Raw genomic sequence first — 11,585 nt, 5'->3', positions numbered from 1 at the left:
GCTTCTGTCTGCTACATTGGCTCCTGCTTCACAGATCGGTTTCAGACCCGGCTTTTTTCCTGATTATGCTCCTGGCTGTGCCCTGTATGGATCCATCTTGTCTGTGTTTAATCCTGCCTGACTCTGCTTGCTGTCACCGGTACCTGCCTACCACCCTGCTGTTACGTCTGACCTACAGTCTGTTACCAGCAACTGTCACAGCTGCCCACTGTCAGCAGTACCAGCATGCCTCAGTCTGCTGCCTACCAGCTTGCCTGCTTACTCAAGCCTTCTGATGACTTCACCTGCCCGGCATGGACAACTGCCCTGCTGCTAGCAAGACGTACAGGTACTCTTGCTGAACTCTTGTACACGTCCATCCTGTCTGTGTTTAATACGGCCTGCCTGACACTGCTACTCTGCTTGCTGTCACTGGTACCAGCCTACCACCCTGCTGTTCCGGCTGACCTACACCCTGTTACCAGCAACTATCACAGCTCCCCACTGTCAACAGCACCAGCCTGCCTCAGTCTGCTGCCTACCAGCTTGCCTGCTTACTGAAGCCTTCTGATGACTTCACCTGCACAGCATGGACACCTGCCCTTCTGCTAGCAAGTCGTACAGGAACTTTTGCCACTGTTTATTCCTGTGCTTTCTGTTTACACTACCAGGGGACCGGAGTCAGAGGTGAAGAGAGAGATTCCTAATCATATCAGGCTCTGCTACCAGGTATGTGAAACTCTTGCAGCCTCTCTCCTTACAGCCTCCCTAGAAAAATGGCATTCAAGTTAGGGAGCAGGGGCACTGGCACATGCATACTACACTACAGGGTTCCGCTCCTATGAGCATTTAGAACTTTTTGAGGTGAACCCAACAGCGGTGATGCAATGGTGGTGATGTCATCTCTCTGCTCTCCTGTGGTTTACCTCCTTGCGGCCTGGCTTTAAACAGGGATCAGACTGGCACTGGTCTCCAGCTCAGGGGTTAGGGTCCCCTGATCTACAATATGTTTTGAAAAGCTGGGGTTTCGGTGATGCCATAATATCCTGGATCACGGTGTACTCATCCCCATCAGCCATGGTCAGGTATGCAGGATATTTCTCAGACCCCTGTCTAATACTCTGCCGCATTCTCCTTATTTTAACCTTAGAACATTTGATATTAGTGACCTGAGACAACCCCAACATAAATGGGATTCCTTATGCTTGCTCCCAATATAAGGTAAATTTATTCACGAATGATGCTCTCCTGATCCTTACAAACCCTCTCCCTACTCTCCCAAATCTACAACTCACCCTTGCACACTTTGTGGACATCTCGGCGGGCCTCCGAGTCAATGTTACCAAAACAACAGCCTTGAACATATCACTTCCTAATGAACTGGTCTCACATCTCCAGCCAGTTTATCCCTATTAAATTGACACCTAGATACTCCTTCCTTTTTGTGACCAACTATTATCCATCATTACGTTCCTTGACTTTCCTTATATATTCTTGGTAGTTTCCCTGTCTGCTAGATAGGGTGTGTTCATGCAACCGAAATGCAGATTTTACCAAAAATGATATATTATTTTCATAGTCTACCGGTGAGGGTTCCTGCCTTCTACATGCAACTCCTACAATGTAGGGTCCTTGTCCCTTATTTTGGCTTACAAGCACCCCAGAGTTCCTCATACCACTCTTTTCACGTGCAGGGAGGCCTAGGGATTCCTAATGTTTTCAAGTATTATTTAGCTACCGCAAATCCCACAGCTTTCCATACTACATTCTATTTCCTGCTATTATGTCCTGCTACAGGCATTTCTGGAACTCCCAAATTGTGCACCCACCCCTGTTTCAGCATTGTTTTCCGGTAACCTCTTTTACCGATCTTAAATAACCCTCTCGTTCCACCTGGCCTGGAGCAACCAAGGACCTTTGTATGGAGGGTGTCCCATGGGTTCTCAAATGTGTATTACATTCTAAAGTCCTGGGCATTTCTTTTCTGGGCTTCCATACTAGAACCCCTTGGGGCCCCCCATCTGAAGCCTTTCGCTATTTGCAATGCCACCACTGACTTTACTTTTCGGAAAATGGCCATTGAACATAGGTGTCTGCATTCCCCCGGATCACCAGGGCATATCTTGGATGTTTATTCCTCGTTAAATAACCAGAGCTCCATATCCACCACATCCATTGATATAGAGGACTGGAACAAAGTTTGGTCACACATAGCAAAATGTTCTTTAAACATGTCCATTGTCGAGTCAGCATAAAAGGTTCTCTTCAGGTGGTATTGGGTCCCTGCCCGCATACCCCATGCAACCCCCACATGCAGTGACATACGCTTTTTAGGTTGTGGTCAGCGTGGGAATGTCTTACACACCTGGTGTATTTTGAGCAAGGATTTTTGGCTTACTTTATTCAGGTTATTACATCTAATGATCCGTAAAGACGCTAGGGTAGCCTTGTTACATTGTCCAGTCCCTGGCCTCTTTTGACACCAAACAGGCCATAGCTAAAGCCTTGAAAAAGCCAGTTGTTCCCTTTCAAGAAGTGAGAAATCGTTTTGACTAGGTTTATGTTATATGAAAAAATGTCCAGCATTTTTAATTACTCTCACTCCTAAAAGTTTGGGAACCCTGGATTAATTATGCTCTCCCATCACTTTATCCCTTTGGTTTAGGCAAATTTTAATGTACTGTCTGGCCTGTGGCCTGTCCCAAAGTCTGAAAGGCTTACCCCCCCCCCCCCAACCTCTCCAACCCCCCCCCCCCCTTAACTTTTTTTTCCTATTCCATCATTCTATCTTTCTCTTGTCTTTCAACCCCCTATCTCCATTCTTGCCATTTCACTAGATACTGTACATTTAAAATCTGGGATGTTCTGCTTCATTTAGTGTTATATGAGAGTTGAATATACCCCTGGCTGGATCCCTGGTCCACTATCCTGTGTATGATTATACATGTTTAAATGTTGGAAAATGGTTTACCCTGACCATATACGTATGACCTATTTGTGAAATTAGCTATACCCCTGAGTGGGTTAATTTGTTTTTATCTTAAAAAAAAAAAAGAAATAAAAGCTGAAAAGGAAAAAAAAAATGTATTACTTTATCTTAAGTAATGACAAAGCTATTGCCAAATAAAATAGCCCATAACAAAAATGCAAAATGTGCTCTGGTCAAAGGTGGTGTACAGGTATGAGAAGTGGTTAAAGATTATATGTGCAGTGAGTCTATTGGATTTGTTCGGTACACATAAACTGGATTTCCCCTCACTTCCTTTCTCTGTGACAATGGTCGCCATGAGAAATATATAGGTGAATCTCCTCAATGAGGACACAGTCAGGAATAAAAACCTTACAGAGGGTCCAACCCTTCCCCATTCTATCCAAAATTAAAAAAGGTAGAGACACATTTTAATTATTCCCTACATTCTCCAAAACAAAAAAAAAAAAACATTTTGGCCTAAGTACATTTTAAATCTGTTGAATATTTAATAAGCAGGATGGAACAGTGCCCTAATTTCTGATTTAATTATATGCAGAAAGTAATTATTAAAAAAATATGAGTCTTCACTGTATTGACATTACAGAAGATTCAGCAAACAATGCTGGAAAACTACAATATGAATGTTGCGTTTTGGAAAAAGTTGTTTACTTAGCTCTTTGATTAAAAGGTGTGTTTTTTATTCAGAGAGAACTCAGGTTTTATATAAAAGCTGTGCAAAGGAAACATCCCTCATATTAAATGATGCTGGTATTAGACTACTAGCTAGAAAGATGAATTTAAAAATCTTTACGTTCATAGGTCTACTTCTGCTAGTCCAGATTTCAATATGTCAAGGTGAGTTAAGAATTTATCAATACATTTTTCTGTATTTGTAAAGTTCTACTTCTTTTTTTTTCCAATTCACACAAGTGTACATTCTGCAAATAATACTTTGAAGTTTTTTTCCCCTAAAATATGGTAATTAAGCAATTATTCCAGAATTTCTTGATTGTGGTAATTATTTGTGCCACATACTTGTATTAGCCATTCACACTAAGAAAGTAAGAATGCTAAAATGCTAAAATTTAACACATGGAAATGATTCATATTGTGTCCATAGAAGCTAAATGCTGGTTTTATCATGCTGACAGTTTTTTTTTTTAAACATAATTCTTGTATTGGATGCTTAGTAGACACCTTGGAACACCCCAGCAGAATGGCAGATATCATTACATATTGCTAGTAGCATGTATAAATCGTGGATGGGAAAATATATTAAAATTTGCATCTGACAAACCCAGTTTTCTAATGTGCTCTTAAAATGTAATTTTGATGACCAGATAAGGAATATTAAAACCAAACTTGCATTTTATGATGTTCACAAATGTTTAGCATAACATATATAAAAAATAATATATGTAATATGTAATGTATTATATTATATTATATATTATATGTAATATAATAATTTATACATAAAAAAAAAAGTTTTTTTTTAAACCGAATACTTGCATCAGGGCAAAGGGGTGTTGTGATGATTTCAGAAAGCTACAGTATGTACAGCACCCTGCCAGGCATGGTCTTACATGGCTTCCTAAATATATCACAGCTCCCCACCTCAATCCTTCTTTTAGCAGTTCTCAGCCCTGATGTAAGCATAGAAATTTGCAGTGTGCAGTAAAATCAGGGTAAGCAATTTTAGTACAAATGAGCAGCCTTTTAAACTGTGCAGGCCTGAAGGGAAGGCTGAACTTCAGCTTTCAAAGGGTTACCATTGGAAAAAGAGTAATTGGGGTGCATTAACCAAAATTTAAATTCTCCTGTATAATTTGGTTTCCATGCATGTAACAGATGTTGCAGCTAGCGGACTAAGTATTATAGTTTATGCTAAAATCTAATGTACAAATTTAGTGGTGTTCTAGTCTATACAGTTGTACAGAATTACCAGTCAATTTCTCCTGTAAAAAAACTGTGGCAATCATTATAGGTGGTTTCTCTGCAGTTTACCCTAATCCTCTCATTTAATGTTGTCATAATATGTACAATTGTACACTTCCATTAGATTAGGTTTAGTATATTTTGGGACAATTAACTAAGCAATAAGGTATTTGGTGGAACTGGTAGAATTGCATGAATAGCCAGGTCAAGTTCTGCTCCTGATGGGACTGGGGTTAAAAAAAAAAATGGTGGGTAAATGTAGTTGTGTTTCCACCAGCAAATTGACCACTGCTTTTCCAGTTGCTGTCTGAAAGTTGGCAATGGGGCATTTGACAGTGACTCAAACATCACCAGCAGCCAGTACTTGGGGAACCTCATGCAATTCCACTTCTTACTTAACTTGCTAAATTTGGCGATGCAAAAATTCCAAAAGGATTATGCAAGTCTTAAGCAAATCATGGTCATGGCCAGAAAAATCTTCTCCTACATTTGAAACTTCAATACTCACTTTCCAAAACCAGGAGGTGTCTGCATAACCAGGAGAGCGCTTGTGGTGATGGAACTAGAAGGATTATTAACTTATTACAGTATGCATCTATACATGACATGTTTTCTATGTTCTTTATATGTGTGCAAGGTATTAGGAAGATTTGGTTTTTCAGGGTGGATACTGTCTGCAGTTCTTTCCTTTTGCTCACAGTCTTCAGCTAGAGTTCTGTTGGTAGACCTTCGTTCCAGGGAGTTTTGGATCACTTATGGTACAAGAAAAGGGTGCCTTTTAACATTGATTATTTTTACTTTAGTTATGGAGCCTTTAGCTGCAGTAATCTGTCAGGCTACTTGTGTCACAGTCATCATCATTAACAGCCCCCATGCTCACAAAATCAGCTTGTTTTCCAACAATGTCATTTTGATTCTAAATCTTGTTCACTTTGTAGTAGCAGACCTACCCAAACTGTATGAGTATAGAATGAGCAGAGGGTTTTTAAGTCAAAGACTTAGGTCCAGCCTTAATAGGCTAGTACTCTTAGTAATATTCCTAATAGCCTTGATACTAGCCTGTTATTTCCTGCCAAACAAAAGTGATCACTACAAGAACAGTTTCTTTTGCATGGGTCTCTAAAGGTGTTTGGTAGATATTACCCTCATCTGTACTGCTTCACTCCTTTTTAATATATATTTTAAGCCAAAACTTAGCTCTTTTACTAATAAACTACAGAAATGTGATCCCTTCTATTTATACACTATAGGCAGAATTGCAATAGTTAAAATGCTTATTTTGCTAACATTTTAATATTTGTTTAGAACTATTACAATCCCTATTCACCCTTCTTTCTTCAAAGCTGTACAATTAGTTCCTTAGACATTTATTTAAGGATGCAGGAAATCATGATATGCTGTGCAGATCATGTCCAAAAAGCAGGAGGGATGGGCGTTCCTCTCATAACAGATTACTACCAGGTCTATATGCTAGACCAGAATCCCTACCCAAATAATAAATAGGCAATTTTAGAGATGCAGGCACTTCTAGAACACAATTAACCAGCTCTGCTTTTAGCATGTACGTTTGGAAAAATCTTGTTTGCCTCCTCCTATCTCATGATCAAAGTCACTCTTTGTACCTTGGCTACCGTGGATGAGTCAGATACTACACCAACTGTTCCCCTTCCTATTCCTGTAGATTATTTATAATACACAATATCTGATGCATGTAGATTTGGAAGGCACAGGGAAATACATTTTTACACAACTTGTTTTACAATAATATCTTAAAATCCTTTCTTTCCCTAATACTGGAATATCAAATCTCCCCTACAGAGTTTTATCAATACCATCCTATACACCACTACTCCCAAATGCAAACCTACAGAAGTATATGTTTACATTCTAAATTGCTAGCTCATCTTACCGACAATAAGCACTTTCATGGTATCCCTCTGTTTTCAATCGCAATGAACATGAAAAATATTCTATAAAACGTGCTCACATGACAGAAGGAATTGCACTCCACATACCCTGCTGACAGTTGGGAGAAAGCCTTATGCTGTTTCTACCAAACTTCACACTGCACACACAACTGGGAGTTGATGCAGCATATACCTGTATACCATTGATGGTATCTTACAACACGCTAACTATCCTGTTTTCCCCTGCTTCCCAAACTGCCCTGACTGCTGGAGACAATGAGGGGAGACTGGAACCCTTCTTCATGTCTTGTGACAGTGTAAACATTTTAATTGGATGACTGTATACTCCTGAGTTTGCCAATACTTTACCCGGGGAATTAAAAATGATTTAGCTGCTAAACTGTCATGGTTGTATGCATATAGATGAGCCGTGGATGTCCATGGTATGGTTAGTTGGGAAATACAATAAAGGTGAGGCAGCTTAATATCACACCAAAATGGTAAAATAAACAAACCACACTAGATGCCATGGGGAACTGCCAGAACTACAACACAACATACCTTTAATAAGTGAAAGTGAGAGCAGTGCCTGTTTTCTCAGCTCCTTTATAGCACATTAAATGAAAAGGTCTGGGAAATTAAAGCTACATATAACCATGTAACTGCTATTTTTGTATGGTGATAAGGTATCCTCATTATTGTACACATACAGCATATCATTATGTAGCAATCTACTACTGCTTTCCATGTGCTGTTGAGCTCTAATATAGCCACATAGTGTGAATTCATGAATATCATTCAGCCTAGCATATTTGGTATGACAAAAAGTGTGGGATATCCTGTGCTACCTTATAGGTAATAATATATGGCTTGTCTTGTGACGGGTGGCTGCATACAACCTAATTGTGTTCCCACAATGTGAATCAAATAATGAGATTATGTGTTGTTGCACCCAATGCCCTTAGTAGTGTCAGTAAAAGAATTGTGTTGTAAAGTGATATGATATTGATATTTATATATATCCCACTTATATTTGTTTATTACTATTTACCAAGGACACTAAGGAGAAAGGTTTTAGACTTTATTTGCACTTTACAACACAGTTCTTTTACTGACACTACTAAGGGCATTAGACGTAACAACACAAACTCTCATTATTAGCTAGGAATATTTGTTTACGTTTTTGGTTCAGAGCAATATGCAGATCAGCAAAACAGACTTCACACTGATCCTGTTAAAGGCCAATCACACAAAGTATTGAATCTAGAGATAGCCAGCATTTTCAAAAGGAGCTCAGAAATGGTGTGGATTTAAAAGAGCTGCATCCTTTAACCTAAAAACCAATCAGTTTAACATAAGTATTATTCAAATTAATGGAATCACTCCTAAAATGAAGAATGAACGATCATTTAATAATACTCAATTTGCTAGACCCAAAGAAGCATGGCTTTCCCAAGGGCAGATCACGTTAGCCTAATCTGATTTAATTTTTGACTATATCACAAATGTTTTTGACAAGCTGATGCTGTGGAATAGCCTATGTAGATTTCGGGAAAGCATTTGATAGCGTTCCACATAATGATCTCATAAATAAGTTGTACAAGTCAGGACTTAATCATTGGGTGGTTCAGTGGATATGTAGCTTGCTAATGGATAAGTGTCTGATTGTGGTTGTGAATAGAGAGAGGGAGGGGTTAGAGAGAGGGGGGGGGGGTGACAGAGAGAGAGAGGGGGGTGAGAGAGGGTCAGAGAGAGAGAGGGGGGTGAGAAAGGGGGTGAGAGAGAGAGAGAGAGGGGGGGGGGGTGAGAGAGAGAGGGAGTGACAGAGAGAGAAAGGGGGGTGACAGAGAGAGCGAGGGGGGTGAGAGAGAGAGGGTCAGAGAGAGAGAGAGGGGGTGACAGAGAAAGAGAGGGGTGAGAGAGAGGGGGGAGGTGACAGAGAGGGAGGAGAGAGAGAGGGTTAGAGAGGGGGGGCAGAGAGAGAAAGGGGTGACAGAGAGAGTGAGGTGGGTGAGAGATAGAGGGTCAGAGAGAGAGAGGGTGTGGCAGAGAGAGGGGGTGACAGAGAGAGAGAGAGAGAGGTGGTGACAGAGAGAGAGAGAGGTGGTGACAGAGAGAGAAAGGGGTTGAAAGAGAGAGGGGTAAGAGGGGGGTGAGAGAGAGAGGGGTGATGAGAGGGAGAGAGAGGGGGTGAAAGAGTGAAGGGGGGGTGACAGATTGAGACAGCCTTGACAGAGAGGGGGTGACAGAGAGAGAGTGAGTAACATAGAGATTGAGAGCAAGGTGACAGAGAGAGAGAGATGGGGTGAGAGAGAGTGTGAGAAAGAGAGAGAGGGGGTGAGGGAGAGAGGGGGGTAAGAGAGAGAGAGAGGGGGTGAGAGAGAGAGGGTGAGAGAGAGAGAGGGGGTTGAGAGAGGGAGAGGAGGAGGAGAGATAGAGAGGGGGGCGAGAGAGAGGGGGGTCAGAGAGAGGGAGAGTCAAAGAGGGGAGGGGGTGAGAGAAAGAGAGAGAGGTGGTGACAGAGAGAGACAGAGAGGGAGGGGGTGAGAGAGGGTCAGAGAGAGAGAGATAGGGGGTGACAGAAAGAAGGAGTGAGAGAGAGGGGTGACAGAGAGAGACACAGAGAGAGAAGTGGTGAGAGAGAGAGAAAAAGAGAGGTGAGAGAGAGAGAGTGGGGGTGACAGAGAGAGAAAGGGGGTGAGAGAGAGGGGGGTGACAGAGAGAGCGAGGGGGGGGGGTGGGAGAGAGAGGCTCAGAGAGAGAGAGGGGGTGACAAGAGGGAGAGGGGTGACAGAGAATGTGGGGGTGACAGAGATAGGGAAAGAGAGAGGGGGTGAGAGAAAGAGAAAAGGGGATGAGTCAGAGAGAGAGAGAGAGAGCCTTAGCTCTGTCTGCAGTTCCTCTTGTGCCCCCATGTCCTAGTCCCTGTCAGCCGGGAGGTGTGTTTGTGATGGTCAGTACAGTACCTTCCATGCCTGCAGGATGTTCATTTTCATGGAGGTGCTCTGCTCCTCTTCCTGTACATCTATGTGAGGAGGAGCAGTCCCTGGCTACCTTCCCATCCCGCACATCCTTATTCTCCGGTCAGCCTGTCCTTCTGAGCCTGGGCCTGGGAGCAGCGAGGAGATTGAAGTAGTCCAGGGAGTTCCAGGCTCTGGCAGGCACCGGGGATGCTGTGCCCGCTGTTGCACGTATCTTCAGAGGTCTTCTCCCTCCCAGGCTATTGGTGCGTGCCCTCACTGCTCTCCTTCCCTGTGGCTTCCGTCTCCTGGACCGCCCGCTCGCACTGTCGAGCTGGTAGCTGGAGCCGGGTGATATTATCCTGCCTGCACCTTGCCACCTTCACTTTCCCACTCCTCGCACCTGCTGTCACCAGACCGGGCTTCTATTGGCCCTGGGCCTTCACTCAGTGCTCTGCAGCTCCATGAGCCCCTACATTAGTCCAGCCCTGGCGAAGGGGCATTTTACTGCCCCCACCCTGTCTGTGCTGCCTTATGGTGACGCCGGCCCTGGCTGAAAGATTAGTCAAAGTAGTGGTGCAGTTCAACATTTCTAAATGCAAAATAATGCACTTAGGGAAAAAAATCCTATAATAGAGTATAATATTGGGGATACAATACTTACTAGAACTAGACAGGAAAAATATTTGGGGTACTTATTTCAGATAATTGTATATTATTAAATTGATATAGTGTGGGACATCTATCAGCACATAATAGGTACCTACAGTATATACCAAAAGTTTATAAATTGCACATTCCAGGACAACTCTCTGGACTTTACTGGCACCACCTTTCCATAATTGTAATGAAACCACCAATAGTTTTCACTGTCATTGCATTTATTTATACTAAAAAAATGTTAAATCCTTATAAACCATACATTGCTCCAGTGACTACCACTCCAAAATGGGGGGGAAATTAAAAGACAAACTAATGGGTTACTAGCTCCCAACACCTCTGCAATTCCCCATATTGACTTCAACTACACCAGTTAAACTCAAATGCCTACATTACTGTGTATTGCTTACAAATAACTAAAAAAAATGTGCCATCAATTTTGTGGTTTCAAACCATACCCACACAGTTTTTTTCTCCCAAACCAACTAAATTTTTTCCAAAGGAGAGTCAGATTTGTACACTGCAAAAAACAGAAAACACATCAAACCCACCATGGCCTGAAATGCAACTTGTATTAAACATATTTATAGAAATTCAAATAAAATACTAAATAAGCTGTAGTAAAAAAAAAAAAAAAAAAAAAACTGCCAAGTGTATGACTTTAGTCAGTCCACAAGGATAGAGTTTTTTTTAACAAAATATCTTCATTTCTCCAACAATGGGAGGTATCACTAATTATCGCTGAGAAGCAACCGTACTCTCTGCAAATGTATATCTTATTCTCTCAGAGAGAATTACTGTTGCTACACGGAGGGTTGTTCAAAGGGTGGTCAATTGGGTTCACTTACCCTCACTTGCTACATCCTTGGACTAACACTAAAGGGTACTGTAGTTACCGAAAGGCTTGGCTGCCCTTCCGAAGCCCAACTTGACACAGTCCCTGGTAACACCACTATACTGATCCAGTACTTCTTCCATTGGAGCTCACGTGTCTCCCTTTAGCCTTCTGCATAGTCACCCCACTTACCCCAATAGATACAGTAAGTGCCCACAATAAAGCAGTCAAACACAAAATTAAAATAAACGCTCAACTCAACATGAATCATGTATTATGCAACATGTAGGCTTTATCAGGGGTGCATAGTGTGGTAAATTGCTCCACAGAAGTAG

The 11,585-nt window shown here is 41.9% G+C and overlaps 1 protein-coding gene across 1 annotated transcript in view; it reads left to right on the top strand.

Moving 5' to 3' along the window:
• Positions 1-225: 225 nt before the first annotated feature.
• The window catches only part of MUC19 (mucin 19, oligomeric), a gene marked incomplete at both ends in the record, with an annotated part of 113,916 nt that continues 102,556 nt past the window's right edge, over positions 226-11,585 (top strand). Inside the window, 2 exons of the mRNA XM_082256303.1 lie at positions 226-328; positions 3,656-3,805. Of these exons, the coding sequence (XP_082112429.1) occupies positions 226-328; positions 3,656-3,805 (253 nt within the window). The remainder of the gene's footprint in view (positions 329-3,655; positions 3,806-11,585) is intronic.

This window comes from Pelophylax lessonae (assembly GCF_965119305.1).
Source record: "Pelophylax lessonae genome assembly, chromosome: 4".
NCBI lineage: Eukaryota > Metazoa > Chordata > Amphibia > Anura > Ranidae > Pelophylax > Pelophylax lessonae.
The sequence above is the reverse complement of the archived record's forward strand: the minus strand, read 5'-3'. Positions and strand labels throughout refer to the sequence as shown.